Source organism: Brassica napus, chromosome C4 (genome assembly GCF_020379485.1).
Source record: "Brassica napus cultivar Da-Ae chromosome C4, Da-Ae, whole genome shotgun sequence".
Lineage (NCBI taxonomy): Eukaryota > Viridiplantae > Streptophyta > Magnoliopsida > Brassicales > Brassicaceae > Brassica > Brassica napus.
This window is the reverse complement of record NC_063447.1, coordinates 12,046,209-12,062,579: the sequence shown is the minus strand read 5'-3', so window position 1 is coordinate 12,062,579 and position 16,371 is coordinate 12,046,209. Positions and strand designations below refer to the sequence as shown.

Below are 16,371 nucleotides of genomic sequence, written 5' to 3'. Positions count from 1 at the left end.
TGATGGGGAAGTAGAATAGCAAAGAGAGTGTTGTCCACGCAGATTGTTCTCTTCTATAGACAAAGATAATTCCCTTTACACTAGCTATATCTGCAGATTTTTGTATAACAGAGGGAAATGAGATGTATATTTAAATTCTCTGTAGTAGTAAAAATCGAAAGCTAAAAAGAAGTATAGTCGGTCTTTTCATTAGGGAAATGGGTGTTTCGGGGTGGCTGTTTAGGGTTTTTGAGTTTACAGATTTCAGCCCCATTTGAGTAATTCTAAATTTTGGTTCGGATCTTTTGGATCTTTCGGGTTCGGATAACCCATTTAAATTATTTTAAAATTTTGAATATTCATTATATGTTTAAAATTTCTCAAAATCTATAAAACAAAATAATATATTACATATAAATTTGTATAATATATGACAAAATACCTAAAATTAATATATAAATTGGTTTGATTTGAATATTTAGATAGATATTTCAAGTATTTTGGTGTTTTGAATATATTTTAGACATTTATTTTTGACTATTTATGTATATTTTTAAGTATTTCAGACTACTTAAAGTATTTTATATATTTCGGATGTTTTTAATATATATTAAATCTAAAAATAAGTAATATATTTATGTATATAAATATATTTCGGTTAGATTCGGGTACCCGAGATACTTTGGTCCGGGTCACATTCGCTTTCGGTTCTTTAGATATCAAAATTTTGAAGCCGGTCGGATAAAAATCAATTTTGGTTCGGGTTCGGTATTACTTTTTTGGTTCCGGTTCGGTTCTTCGAATCCGGATTTTTTGCCCAGCCCTGCTTTTCACCATAAGATTTACATAAACAAAATATACTTAACAAAAAATAAAAGACACATAATCTAGAGGACTGATCGTTATCCAAATTACACTTGAAATTCCTCCACCGCCTGTAACATCATCCGGAGGACTAATCGTTATCCATAACAGCGAGACAGTAATCGACACAAGTCCGGACCAAACATAAACAATCGCTGGAACTTTCCTCTATCCGACCCATCAATCCTTTAGCAAACGGATACTTAATTCTTTGAAACAATTCTAGGATAACTCATTTTAGTTGTCTTTCCACCAAAAAAGAGGTTGATTAAAAAATAAATATACGCTTATACTATAAGTAATATAGATCTGGTGTTCAAAAAGAAAAAAAAAAGTTATATAGATCTATGGTTTGTAGTTAAAGACTAGGGTTTTGAAGGTGAAATTAAATTATTTTAAAATAAAACTAGACTCAGACTCGCACGCCAGCGCGGATATAAATTTTCAGTTTTTAATTATTTATTTTATTAAATAATTTATTTGTAATATTCGTTCACAGTATATTCATTAAGTAAATTTTTTTTTTGCATCTTAAACTATCTATTTTTTTACGAATGTGTGATATCATATAAAAAACATATAAAAATGAGTATATAGAGTTAATTAGATAATTGCAAAAACGGAAATTTTTCTTTCGTGTGCTATATCATATAAATAATGATCCGCCCAGTTAACAAAAATCATGATTTTTTTATGTGTAATTTTTTTTATTTTGACCATTTCCTTAAAACTATATTAAATTTTACATATTTTAATTAGAATATTTTTAATATCTTTACCTTTTTATTTGAAATGCAACTCAATATTTTTAAAAAAAATTATAACAAAATATTTAAAAAATATTTTTAGAATTTTTTTTTGAAAAATGTGAAAAGTACATTTTAAATTAAAATTATCCTAAAATATGATAAGTTTTGATGTAAACGAAAACTCAAATTATGTCAAAAATAATTATATTCAATGATAATAACAATTTAAATTGATTATTTTTTTAAAAAAATACATTTACAAAAATATTGTTTGAAAGAAAATTCATTTATCTTTCAGATATAAAATGAAAATATTATAATTAAATAATAAAAAATATAAATAAAAACCATAAATTTAGCAAATGACAACTGAGTTATATTATGCTAAAATTTTCTTTCTAACAATTTAGCAAATGACAAATGAGCTATGAGAAAATAATACCATATAATTTTTAAAAACATAGTCATTCTTAATTATTTTTCGAATAAATAATTATTTTTAAATTTAATCAACTGAAAATAATATTTGTACAATTGTGTGAGTCAAATTCTAGTTTTATTGATGCATCTTATATATTAGTGCTGCATGTTTTAGGTAACATTTTAATGGTGCACGTTTTTTAAAATCTCCATTATTAAAATTATGCACGTAAGGATAACTCATGAGTTTTTTTGGTTGATTAAATGACATTATGTCCAAATTTAATTAAGTATATTTCATTAAGGTAACTGAAAAAGACAAACAATAAAATAGGAAGTTTAAATTCATTTAAGCATATTTCATTAATGTAACTGAAAAGATAAATAATAAATTAGGCAGTTTTATTCGTTTTAGGATATTTCATAAATGCAACTGAAAAAGACAAGTAAAAAAATAGGGAGTTTAATTAATGATGTAAGAACATTTTGAAATTGGTATTTCTATTTTAATAATATAGATATAATTATTAAAAATGAAAAATATAAAATATAAAAATAAAAAAGTTTTGAATTTGAAAACATATAATCCAGAACCACATCTGGTCAGGTAGCCTTAGTTAGGGTGGAAAGCAATCGCAAGTAAAGATCAGTGAGCCCGGTGTTGTAGCTCCTGTAAATCAAAGTTTGGCCGGCGACATGAATTTTTCATTCGCAACGGCGGCGCGTTCCAGTCTCGTAGAGGAGTTTACTGCATGCAAAGTCTTTGCACGACATGTATCATGTCTCTTCAGATAACTAAACGCGCGGAGCTAGCGTGTCACCTACGATAGGAGAACAAATTTATGTTGTATTTGGATTTTTTTGGGCTTAAATATATATTTGGATTGTATTGAATGGAATTTGTGCTGTTAATTGTAACCTGTTGGGCTTTTAAAATGAATGAAAAGTTGACAAAAAAAGAAGAATATATAAGAGCAAGTCCATCGGGGGGAGGGGGATGGGGGGTCTTAAAAGGAGGTCAAACATAATGGAAAAAAAAATGAAAAATGCCAAATAAAAGAGGAGCCACGTCTTAAATGAAGCATTGTGGGACTGGTAGGAGTCCCTAACGTGGCTGTTTTCTATTCGACCTCCCCATAATGTCTCTCTCTCTCCTTCACGTCGCGAAATCTGTTTGCCTTCCTCCTCCATTATTGATCATTCCGCCTCCTCCAATCTCGATCATTCCGCCTCCGTTCTCAAATCTCATCAGAAGAGAAGAAAGCTTGAAGAGAATAGCAACGATCAATCTGACTCCTCTCTCGAATCTCATCAATCTGCCTCCTCTCTCGAATCTCATCAATTCGGCTCCTTGCTCGAATCAATCCGGCGCCTCTCTCTCTCCTTCGCCTCGCAAAATTTCGTTCTGAAGGTATGATGAAGATCAGAAGAGAAGAAGGCTTGAAGAGAAAGCAGCGATCGATCGAGGGAAGGATGAAACTCAGACAAGAAGAAGAAGAAGAAACAAGATTAGACTGTAAGTACAAACATCTGTTGTCTTTTAGAGTTGTATTAGACCATCATTTGACTGTTGAAAAGATCGATTCGATTTGGGTAGGCGTAGTAACATAGTGGGTTGGTTGGTTATAACAAGTGATGATCACAGATTTGGGTAAAGAAAATCTCTATTAGGCTGGAAACGAAATGCTTAAGCTATGTGTGAATGATTTCGTCAGATTTGTAAGAGGTCAGCGATGGTGGGGTTGATTGTTTCTGGAAAATCGAAATGCTTAATTTCTTCTCGTTTTCGTCTTAACAAGGTGATAAAATTGGTTAAAGCTCTCTGGTAGTATCTGAATATAGGTAGACATGATCACACCAAGCTCTTGTTCGTCTATTTTTGTATGTTTTCTTTTGGTTATTGATTTCGTTTATCTCTTCATAGTCCATGGTTTAGTTCCATTTAATCTAACTTTCTTTGTTGGTTGTGGAACAGGTTCGTCTGAGTTTGCCTCAAAAACGGATTCACCATCATGAAAGCATCCGTATGTCATTTCAGAAACCAAGAGGTTAGTATACTTTTCCTTTAAGAGAAGTTAGATATGGAGTAGGTTTGGAATTAAATGGACATTAGTATTATGGTTTGTGTTAGTTGCGGTGTTGTTAAAGGTGTAGACATTGATTGGCATTGATTGACATTAACTTTGAAATGGACTTTAGATATGTAATCGTTTCTGTAATCAATTAGGTGTAGACATTGATTGGTATTAACTTTGAAATCGTATCTGTTAGGTGTGGTTAAAATATGAAACTATGAAATAGTTTATGTAAGGTGTAGTTGAAACGTAAATGGTGAAGTGATTGGTATTAACTTCAACTACTTTTAACTTGCCTTTAAAAATCTGAACAACACCCCTTTCTCTTTTGCAATCTCCTTTGTTATTTCCTTTTTCTTTCCTATTTCCTTCAATTTTCTAGCTTTTATGGATTCTTATAATCAGTCTTCTAGCTTTTTAGATCTCTTAAAAAACCAACAACCACACAATGACCCTAGTATACAAACCGCTGCCTCAAATGTCATGTTTGGAACACAATGGGATGAAGCTGCAGACGTAGAAGCTCATAATGTGGACGACCGTAAGGAGAGAAGGAAATGGTCACCAACAGAGGACGTTGTGCTCATCAGCGCTTGGTTGAACACCTCCAAAGACCCAGTGGTTGGGAATGAGCAGAAAGCAATTGCGTTTTGGAAACGAATTGCAGCTTATTTTGGGTCAAGTCCCAAACTTGCTGGTTTGCAAAAGAGAGAGCCTACTCATTGTAAACAAAGGTGGAGAAAAATTAATGAGGGCGTGTGTAAGTTTACTGGGTGTTACGATGCTGCAAACAAACAGAAATCAAGTGACCAGAACGAGGATGAAGTGTTGAAGATGGCTCATCAAATATTCTTCAATGATTACAAGAGCAAGTTCACACTAGAGCATGCTTGGTTAGAATTTAGGCATGATCAGAAATGGTGTGGTGCTTCCTCTACTAAAGGAAATGTGAACTCCAAAAGAAGAAAGCTTGATGACCAATCTTCTTTTTCTTCAACGTCAGTGCCACTTAGCCACGGCGAGCATGAAGCCGCTCGGCCTGTTGGTTTTAAAGCCGCTAAGGCCAAAGGTAAAAGGTCTTTGTAAGAGGAAGGGAAGCCAATTGTAGAGTTTGAAGGCATGTGGGAGATCAGGCAGAAAGACTTTACCTTGAAGGAGAAGCTTAACAAGCAAAGACTGCTTGACAGCCTAATTGCCAAGACAGAGCCTCTTACTGAACTGGAAACAACTTTGAAAAATAAGCTTATCAATGACATGTTAGCCAGTTAGTTTCAGTTTGAGCTAAGATTATGTCTCTGTTTGTTTCTGTTTGTTTCGGGTCTAAGATTATGTCTCTGTTTGTTTCTCTTAATGTGTTTGCTTCCTGTTTGTTTTCGGGTCTAAGATTATCTGTTTGTTTATGTGCTGTTTCATGTTGTCTAATCGAGTCTGTAACACTGTGGTTTGGTTTATGGTATTTTATCTTGATTGCGGTTTATATCTTGTGACACGGTTTAGTTATTGTATTGTGACACGGTTTAGTCATTGTATCTTTATGTCTACTTGCTTATTCATAGATGTCTTTATTCGTTCTGGTGGCTTTTCAGGTGGAGCCAAGACCAAAAGAAGAAGAGGACAGAGCATGTGACACAAAAAAAAAAACAGTTATCTCGTGAGTGAACAAGAGCCAGTAGCATGCGTAAAAGAAGAGGACAAGAAAGAACAGAGCCATTACATGTGAGTGATCAGTAACAAAAGAAGAGGACAAGAGCCAGTTTTCTCGTGAGTGATCAGTAACAAAAGCCATTGGTGTTAAATGTGTCTCTTTCTATATAAGTATAACATTTTCGGGTTTGTAAGTTACAAGATTGTATTGTCTCATTTCTCTCCCAAACACTTTGTTAAAAATATTTTTCTTGAACACTTTGTTAAAGAACTTGTTACCAAACACTTAGTTCTAAAATCTTGTTGTCGAACCAAATTTGTCAACCACTCCTTCTTATGTTTCTCTCTCTATTGCTCTTACCATTTCACCGACCACTTTGTTTCTCAAAATTTCTATTACACATTAGATAATTCAAAGATTTCAACATGGCTTCTTCTTCTTCTAATAACATTGAAGACATGATGGATGACAAATTTGATGAAATCTTTGATCAACAATTCGAAAAAGCTCTCATGCATAATGTTGATCGTCGAGAAGCATTAAGGTCAAAAAAGAAACGAGCCTACATTGAAAGACAACGAGAACAAGGACACTTGCAGTTATGAAACGATTATTTTAGTGAAGATGCAACATATCCTTCTCACATGTTTCGACACCGTTTTCGAATGAACAAGCCCTTGTTCATGCGTATTGTTGATCGACTCTCCGCTGAAATCCTATACTTTCAACAAAGAAGAGATGCTACTGGATGGTTCGGTCACTCACCGTTACAAAAGGCAACGGCAGCAATTCGTATGATGACATATGGTTGCTCAGCTGATGCAGTCGACGAATACCTTCGACTTGGTGAGAGCAATTCACTTTTATGAGATGAGATGAGAATCATAAATTTGTTTGGAGATGAGAATCTACGAAGACCCACGCCAGAAGATCTTCAACGACTACTCGATATTGGAGAGATACGTTGATTCCCCGGGATGATAGGAAGCATTGATTGTATGCATTGGGAGTGGAAGAATTGTCCGAGTGCATGGAAAGGTCAATATACACGTGGATCAGGAAAGTCAACCATTGTTTTAGAGGCTGTAGCTTCACAAGATCTCTGGATATGGCATGCGTTTTTCGGACCTCCAGGTACATTAAACGATATCAATGTTCTTGATCGATCACCGGTTTTTGATGATATATTACAAGGCCGAGCTCCAAAAGTTAATTACATTGTCAATGGACACGAGTACTATTTGGCTTACTATCTCACAGATGGTATTTATCCAAAATGGGATACTTTTGTCCAATCTATTCAACTTCCACAAGGTCTGAAAGCATCCTTATTCACTACACATCAAGAAGCTGTACGTAAAGATGTCGAGCGTGCTTTTGGGGTCTTGCAAGCTCGATTTGCCATAGTCAAAAATCCAGCTCTTTTCTGGGATAAAATAAAAATTGGAAAGATAATGAGAGCAAGTATCATTCTACATAATATGATCGTAGAAGACGAACGAGATGGGTACACTTAGATGTATCAGTTTTCGCACAACCGGACTCAAGCCGAAGTTCAGAAGTGGATTTCACGTATTCTACAGATATGCCTTCAAATCTCGGCAATATGATGAGCGTTCGGAATCGAGTTCGTGATAGAACAATACATCAACAATTGAAAGCTGATTTGGTTGAGAATATATATATATGGAAAAAATTTGGAACAAATCAAGATTTCAACTAATTGGCTTTTTCTCGTTTACGATTTATATTTGAATTTTTCATATGTTTTAATGTCATTTATGTTAAAAAAGTTTATGCATGCTTTTATTTTAAATAATTCTACTAAAAAAAAATTTAAGAACCCCTACAGGGTTCTCCCATTGGAGAAAGAAATAATTATTTCCACTGACTAAAGTTCTAAACTTGACAGATCACCTTATTTACTCTTAATTTAATTATTATACCCCATTAGAGGTTTTAATGCATGGAGATGGTCTAATTGCTCTGATTCCTTGTTGCAAAATACCTAAACAGCAACAAAGAATTACTTCAGATCGTTTGCTTCCGTTTATGTCTTTACTCTCAAAACCATTTCATTTTTTTCTCCATTTACACTTTTTTATTTTTTTGGATACTTAAAAAGTTCTAAAAAGTTTAGACTACAAGATTTATTATTAAAAAAAAAGATTGAAAATGGCCAATAAAAGGGATTGAACTCTAGCAATTTTGGGCCTAATTGAACTCCCGAACAATTGTGATTTATTTAATTGGAGAACAGAGTGAGAGGAACACCGATGCTGATTTGTTACCCAAAGATGCATTGATTGCGTCTGGTCTGCTGGCGGTTGATGGTGCTTTGAATGTACCCAACTAACTCTTTCGAATTAATTTAAATCAGTGTTCGAAAAAAAAGTTGGAGAACAGTGTTTTCCTCTTCCATGAATGAAAACGTGTGGAATGGTTGAAACTGATGTGAATCTTACCTAAAGTTTTTTTTTTTTTTTGTAATCATCTTACCTAAAATTTACGTAAGAGATGTCAACATCAACGTGGATTTCACTTCACGATCAGACTAGTTCTTCGCCTCTTCCACGTACTCCTAAAGCCAAAAACCGTTCGAAAACTCCACGCGTTCGCTGATCATATAAATAAACTTATCCAGGCCAATCTTTTCTTAAAGAAATATTATTCTTCTAAAAATGTTTTTCATGATGAAGACGTCATGTATACATTTTCATTTTCTCTTGGTACTCTTATTCTGTTGTGCCTTTTCTTCAAGCATCTTAATGACAAATGCTGTTTATGCTGGAGTTTATGCGTGTCGTCCTGACCAGATCCTAGCTCTTGAGCTGTTCCAGAGTGAGTTTGATTCCCACACTTGCAACGGCAGCACCTACGACGACTCTTACAGCTGCGATAACACTACTGGTTCTATGGTAGAGCTAGAACTCTCAAGTGGCTGTCTCAAAGGAATTTTGAAGCCCAACAGTAGCCTTTTCGAGTTGCGTCATCTTCGTAGCCTTCATATCTCTAACAACAACTTCAAGTCTTCTTCACTCCCTTCTGGATTCAGCAATCTCAACAGATTAGAGGTCTTGACTCTTTCCTCTAATGGCTTCGTAGGTCAACTCTCTTTCTCATTTAGTAACTTAAGCCAGCTTTCCCATTTAGACCTTTCCTCTAACGAGCTCACCGGTAGTTTCCCACTTATAAAGAATCTGAGTAGACTCTCCTATTTAGACCTTTCCTCTAACCATTTCTCTGGAACTTTGAATCCTAGCCTGTTCGAGTTGCATCGCCTTTTTTACCTTGATCTTTCTAAGAACAACTTAGTTTCATCCTCAGTTCCTTATGAATTTGACAATCTCAACAGATTAGAGTTTTTGTCTCTTTCCAACAATGGTTTCCAAGGTCAAATTCCGTCATTTAGTAACCTAAGTCAGCTTAGCTCCCTGTACCTTCAAGATAACGAGTTCACTGGCATCGAAGAGCCTATCTCAAAGCTCATTAACCTCAGGGAACTCGACCTGTCTTTCCAAAACATAAGCTACCCAATTGACTTAAACCTCTTCTCCTCACTCAAATATTTGATGACACTTATTCTTTCTGGGAATAGTATATCGCCAGCTAGTTTAAGTTCAGATTCAGGCATCTCGTTGGACCTTATTATATTGGGTTTGTCAGGCTGTGACATCCGTCAGTTCCCAAATTTCTTCAAAAACCTTGATGGCTTGCAGCAAGTGGATATCTCCAACAACAAAATCAAAGGGAAGATTCCCGAGTGGTTTTGGAATCTTCCTAATTTGGACATAGTGAATCTTGCTAATAACTCATTCACAGGTTTTGAAGGTTCGGCAGAAGTTTTAGTGAATTCAACGGTCACGCTTTTAGATTTGGATTTAAACAATTTTGAAGGACCACTTCCTAATCCACCACACTCTCTCAGCCACTTCTCTGCATGGAACAATGCATTCACGGGGAGTATACCTCTTGCAATCTGCAACCGAAGCTTTCTTACTATTCTTGATCTCTCATACAACAACTTCACCGGCTCAATTCCTCGATGCCTGCTTAATTTTCAAAGCTCTCTCACGGTTTTGAATCTCAGGAAGAACAGCTTGGAGGGAAGTCTTCCAGACATGTGCAATAATGGTGCCTTGCTTCAGACAATTGATGTTGGCTACAATCAGCTAACCGGAAAGCTTCCAAAGTCTCTTCTCAGCTGCTCCTCTCTAAGGTTTCTAAACGTTGAGAACAACAAAATCAAAGACGCATTTCCTTTCTGGCTCAAGGCGTTACCAAACTTGCAAATTCTTATCCTCAGTTCAAACAAATTCGATGGTCCTATCTCTCCTCCTCCTGGTCAAGGTTCTTTTGCGTTTCGCGGGCTGCATGTACTTGAAATATCATACAACAACTTTACTGGAAGCTTGCCCTCGAATTACTTTGATAACTGGCAGACATCATCATTCAAGAAAGACCAAGATGGGCGTATTTATATGGGAGACTACAATCATACTTCTTATCACTACGGATACAATTTGGATTTGCGATACAAAGGTCTACACATGGAGCAAGAGAGTGTCCTCACGTTTTACGCCACCATTGATTTTTCTGGAAACAAACTTGAAGGACAGATTCCTGAATCTATTGGTCTCTTGAAGGCATTGATCGCGCTCAACTTATCAAACAACGCATTCACAGGTCATATTCCTCTGTCTTTGGCTAATGTTACCGAGCTTGAGTCACTTGATCTGTCAAACAACCAGCTCTCAGGGACCATTCCTAAAGGACTCGAGAGACTCTCGTTTCTGGCGTACATAAGTGTTGCTCACAACCAACTCAAGGGTGAAATACCGCAAGGAACACAGATCACTGGGCAACCTAAATCCTCCTTTGAAGGGAATGAAGGACTTTGTGGTCTTCCTCTCGAGCAAAGTTGCTTTGGGAGTAACGCACCACCAATGCAACAACCAGAGGAAGAAAAGGAAGAAGACGAGGAAGAAGTGTTGAACTGGAAAGCAGTGGCAATAGGGTATGGGACCGGATTGTTGCTTGGATTGTCAATAGCACAAGTTATTGCTTCATACAAACCGGAGTGGCTTACCAAGATAATGTGCCAGAGAAATCGCAGAACCCGTTAGGATCAATCCGTTATTGGTCTAATAATCGAGCAGTTACTTGGGATACTTTTCTTTGTATGTTTGCCCACAACTTTGTTCTGTTTCCTTTTCCATAATGTAAGAAAACTAAAATTATTGAAGTCATATTGATGTAGCATACATCTTACTTCCCTAAGGTTTTGGTTTTCTTATTTCCTTTTCAGTTAAAACTTTCCATTCATTTTATAAGTATGTTTTGGTTTTCTTTATCCTATTGGTTTTAGGAAATTCTAATAGATATATAATGTGATCTCTTAGGTTTGGGAGAGACACAACTTTGATTATTCATTTATAAAACTTAGAGCTTTGTTTTACAACATCTCTTAAATCCTTGCAATCGGCTAGAACATAGGTGTTCTCAACGATCACAAGAAGACTTTGATCTTAGGAATTCGCAGACTAAATAGGATCATCGTGTTATCGGTTACTATCGTTACTTCCGCTCCATTAGTTGGTATCAGAGCCAGGTTATTGCGATTCTATTCGTGATTCTCGATCTTTGGTTCAATGGCACCTCGTCCTAATGAATGGACGCAGATGCAACAGTTTCTGGAAGATTTCAAGGAAAATTTTCAAGACAACATGAGACGAACAATGGCTGAAGCAATTCAAGCCGGAGTCCAGGCTGGGGTTCAAGCTGCCTTCACCGCCAACGGCGCTCGCGCTAACGCAGCACCCGCAGCACCACAACAACGCCATCGACAACACCATAACCCTGTTTTTGACGAGGCTAATGGCGAGTCCGACGATGAAAATTCGTTCGGGGATGACATTAACAATCGACAAGAGCATCTTGGTCGGGATCAACAACCACAATGCAACAATGACACACGCTGGACTGCGGGTATTAAAGTCGAAATCCCAGAATTTCATGGGGGGTCACAACCTGAAGACCTTCTTGACTGGATCGTTACGGTCGATGAATTCTTGGAGTTCAAAGAAGTACCGGGCAATAGACAAGTCTCTTTGATTGCAACACGATTCCGTGGGCATGCCGCCTCTTGGTGGAACCAACTCAAACTTTCTCGTACCAGACGGGGGAAAGAAAAAATAACCTCTTGGGACAAGCTTAAGAAACATATGCAGAAAACCTTTATTCCGTATAATTTTGAACGACTGTTGTTTCAAAAGTTTCATAACATACGACAAGGGACGCGTTCTGTTGAAGACTATGCCAATGAGTTCTATCAAATACTCACACGAGTTGATATTCAGGACTCAGAGGATCAGCTCGTCGCTCGTTTTGTTGCCGGTTTACGACCGCAGCTTCAAAATATGCTTCACCAGTTCGACCCGGGATCTGTTGCGGAAGCTCGCCAGAGAGCTCTATTGGTAGAACAGCAAGCTCGCATCAGCACCGGTCAATGGACGGGGAACACACGACCTCGTACAATCACAACCACCACAGACGACACTAAATCTTCAACGGGACGTGATACTACAGGAACTCGAGTGGATACTCGACCAACGGAAACCGCTCCTGCAGCAATAGAACCTCGACCTTCCCGTCCTAATTCTCTCCGTTGTTTTACCTGTGGGGAACGCGGGCACATACAAACGGCTTGCCCTAACAAGGGTCGCCGGGGACTAATTGCCAATGATCGTGAAATAATTGGTGAACCTATTTACGATGAGGACGAAGAGAATTGTGATGAAGCCGAGGAAGAACAAGTTCATGGTGATACGGGTACGTTTCTCATGCTTCGCCGCAATTGTCTTGCTCCAAAAACGACCGAGGCTTGGCAGCGCACGTCATTATTCACCTCGACTTGCACCGTCAAAGGCAAGATTTGTCGCTTCGTGGTTGATTCGGGTTGTTCAGCGAATGTAGTTTCGGAAGAACCAGTTCGCAAACTCGCACTTACACCAGAGGCACATCCACATCCTTACCGATTATTATGGATGCAAACCGGCGCAGAGGTCTTTGTGTCTCAACGAACAATGGTATCCCTCTCTATCGGGTCTTTCTACAAAGACAATCTTTATTGTGATATCGCGCCAATGGATGTCTCACATATCATATTAGGACGGCCATGGCAATAAGATAGAGAAGTTCTCCACAACGGCAAAACAAACACCCATTCTTTTGTGTTTGAGGGACGCAAAATCACTTTGCTTCCGGCACCGGAGTCAGACCTATCAGTTGCCAGTCACAACAAACAACCTTCACCAAAGCAAAACTTGTTGATCATTACTAGGTCACAGTTTGAGCTGGAACTCCGAGAATCTAGCCCTCTGTTCGCATTGGTTGCAGTCACGCCACCACCATCACAACACACCCCGTGTCCGCCGGCTTTCTCTCCTCTTTTACAAGAGTTTGACGATCTTTTCCCCGAGGAACTGCCATCCGGGTTACCTCCTTTATGGGACATTCAACATCATATTGATCTTGTGCCCAACGCGGTTCTACCGAATCGTGCACACTATCGCATGAGTCCTGACGAACATGAAGAGCTCCGCCGCCAAGTAGAGGAACTCCTCCTCAAAGGTTATGTTCGTGAAAGTTTAAGCCCTTGCGCTGTCCCGGCTTTACTTATACCAAAGAAAGACCGCACTTGGCGCATGTGTGTCGATAGTCGTGCTATCAACAAAATCACAACACGGTATAGGTTTCCGATCCCACGCCTTGACGATCTATTAGATCAAATAGGAAGGCGTCTGTCTTCACCAAATTGGACATCAAAAGCGGCTACCATCAGATTCGAATTCGACCTGGTGACGAGTGGAAAACTGCTTTCAAAACTCGCGAGGGATTGTTCGAGTGGTTAGTTATGCCGTTTGGTCTCTCTAACGCACCAAGCACGTTTATGCGTATCATGAATCAAGCCTTGCGACCCTTTATTGGTCGGTTTGTGGTCGTATATTTTGATGACATTCTTATCTTCAGCACCACATTAGAGGAGCACCTCGGCCATCTCCGTGACGTCTTACTAGCTTTACGGAAGGAACAGTTGTTCATCGCCAAGCAAAAGTGTGAATTTGGAGGGTCTCAGGTCTTGTTCCTCGGGTATGTAGTGTCATCAGCAGGCTTACGTGTTGATCCACAGAAGGTTGAAGCCGTAGCATCATGGCCAACGCCTAAGACTGTCTCGGACGTCCGCAGCTTTCATGGACTAGCCTCGTTCTACAGGCGTTTCGTCCACAACTTCAGCGCTATAATAGCACCAATTACAGATTGTATGAAAGGTGTTTCGTTAACTTGGACCGCAGAAGCTAACGAGGCGTTTGCTCTAATCAAGGAGAAACTCACGTCCGCTCCCATTCTAGTGTTGCCCGACTTTGATTCACCTTTTGAATTGCATTGTGATGCTTCGAAGCTGGGTATCGGGGCCGTGTTAAGTCAACATGGGAAGCTGGTTGCGTTTTATAGTGAGAAGTTGGCAGGAGCACGCAGCCGCTACAGCACCTATGATATCGAGTTTTATGCTGTAGTCCAAGCCATAAAACATTGGCGTCACTATCTGGCACATAAGGAGTTCATCTTATATACCGATCACGTTGCGTTAAAATATTTGGGCACTCAGGATAAGATTTCTTCTCGTCACGCCTCGTGGACTGCCTACTTACAGCAGTTTACTTTCGTTATCAAGCATCAGTCGGGAAAGCTGAACAAAGTAGCCGACGCCTTGAGCAGACGCCATGCCCTGGTCTCTACATTACAAGTTTCGGTCCTTGGTTTTGAATCTTTGGCAGATTTGTACCCGACAGATCCTTATTTTTCTTCGGTATGGTTGGACCTTATGCACGGTGTCCGTTCTGACTTCTCATTGGTAGACGGATTTGTGTTCAAAGACACCCGGCTCTGCGTACCAGAGAGTAGTCTTCGGCTACAGATCAGTCGTGAGTTGCATGGCGAAGGACACGTTGGTCATGGTCGCACTCTTAAGTTGGTTGTGGATTCTTACTTTTGGCCTACGTTGAGGCGTGATGTGGAGAGGTTTGTGGCGTGATGCACGACGTGTCAACAAAGTAAAGGTCACGCGTCCAATGCCGGCCTTTACCTACCATTACCCGTTCCTACACAGCCGTGGAGCGATATAAGTATGGATTTTGTTCTTGGGCTGCCGCGAACTTAACGGGGTAACAATTCCATCTTTGTTGTGGTCGATCGTTTTTCAAAAATGGTGCACTTTATCCCTTGTAAGAAAACAACTGACGCCGTTCAGGTTGCTGGGCTTTTCTTTCGCGAAGTTTATCGTTTACACGGTCTGCCCGTCTCTATTGTTTCCGACCGTGATTCTCGTTTCATTAGCCATTTTTGGAGATCCTTATGGAAGCTTTTCAAGACCAGCCTGAATATGAGTTCTGCGTATCATCCTCAAACGGACGGTCAGACTGAAGTTGTTAATCGTTCCTTGGGTAACATGTTACGTTGTTTGGTGGGCGACAACCTAAAATCTTGGGATTCTATCCTGTGCCAGGCAGAGTTCGCCCATAACCACGCGCATAACCGGAGCCTTGGCTTCAGTCCGTTCAAAGTGGTGTATGGGTTTGTGCCGCGGGGGCCTTTGGCATTAACGTCTCTTCCTCAGGTCGGTGAGTTTCATGGGAGAGCTCTGGATCTTGTGGAGGAACTGGCACACGTTCATACGGTGGCGCATGATAACTTAGAGGCTTCTTCCTTGAAGTATAAGCAGGCTGCGGACAGACGCAGGCGTGAACTACATTTGCAGGTGGGTGACTATGTTTGGGCCGTCCTTACTAAGGACCGGTTTCCTGCCGGCCAGTACAATAAATTGAAGCCACGAAAGATCGGCCCTGTTGAAGTCCTCGAGAAAATCAATCCCAATGCTTATCGTTTGCGATTACCATCTCATATACATACTGCTGATGTTTTCAATGTGAAGCACTTGTTCAAGCATGAGCCAGCTGATGATGCACTATCGGGATTCGTGGACGAATCTTCCATACGGGAGGGGACCTGATGTAGCATACATCGTACTTCCCTAAGGTTTTGGTTTTCTTATTTCTTTAAAACTTTCCATTCCTTTTATAAGTATGTTTTGGTTTTCTTTATCCTATTGGTTTTAGGAAATTCTAATAGATATATAATGTGATCTCTTAGGTTTGTGAGAGACACAACTTTGATTATTGATTTATAAAACTTAGAATATAGGTGTTCTCAACGATCACAAGAAGACTTTGATCTTAGGAATTCGCAGACTAAATAGGATCATCGTGTTATCGGTTACTATCGTTACTTCCGCTCCATTACATATTTATAGATATAACTGGTTTTCTGGGTATGTTTTGATAACTTGATGCATCTCTTTGCCATATCGAATGACACACACTTCAAGTTCGCAGGGGTGGAGAGGTCATGTATATATACATTGTCTTGCATTATATATTTGAATACTCAGAGAGACCGTCTATCCGTGAAGTGCACCTGCACTTGAAGATTAGTGTGGATATTTCCATAGACCTATGGGTCCGGTTAATTAAAAAAAAAGGGTTTGGAGTTGTACAACACAAAGAGAGAAAACAGAGCCAAG

The 16,371-nt window shown here is 38.8% G+C and overlaps 2 protein-coding genes across 2 annotated transcripts; both read left to right on the top strand.

The window, feature by feature from the left end:
* The first annotated feature begins 3,745 nt into the window (after window positions 1-3,745).
* LOC106408699 (glutathione S-transferase T3-like) lies at window positions 3,746-5,173 on the top strand. The gene is made up of 3 exons (XM_048755474.1): window positions 3,746-3,811; window positions 3,988-4,060; window positions 4,470-5,173. The coding sequence occupies exons 1-3, from the start codon at window positions 3,746-3,748 to the stop codon at window positions 5,171-5,173; spliced, it is 843 nt and encodes a 280-aa protein (XP_048611431.1).
* Window positions 5,174-8,413: 3,240 nt separating this feature from the next.
* On the top strand, window positions 8,414-11,012 carry LOC125585840 (receptor like protein 27-like). Its single transcript, XM_048755537.1, has one exon. It carries the CDS (start codon window positions 8,414-8,416, stop codon window positions 10,856-10,858), a length of 2,445 nt encoding a protein of 814 aa, XP_048611494.1. The 3' UTR covers window positions 10,859-11,012.
* The last annotated feature ends 5,359 nt before the right edge of the window (window positions 11,013-16,371 follow it).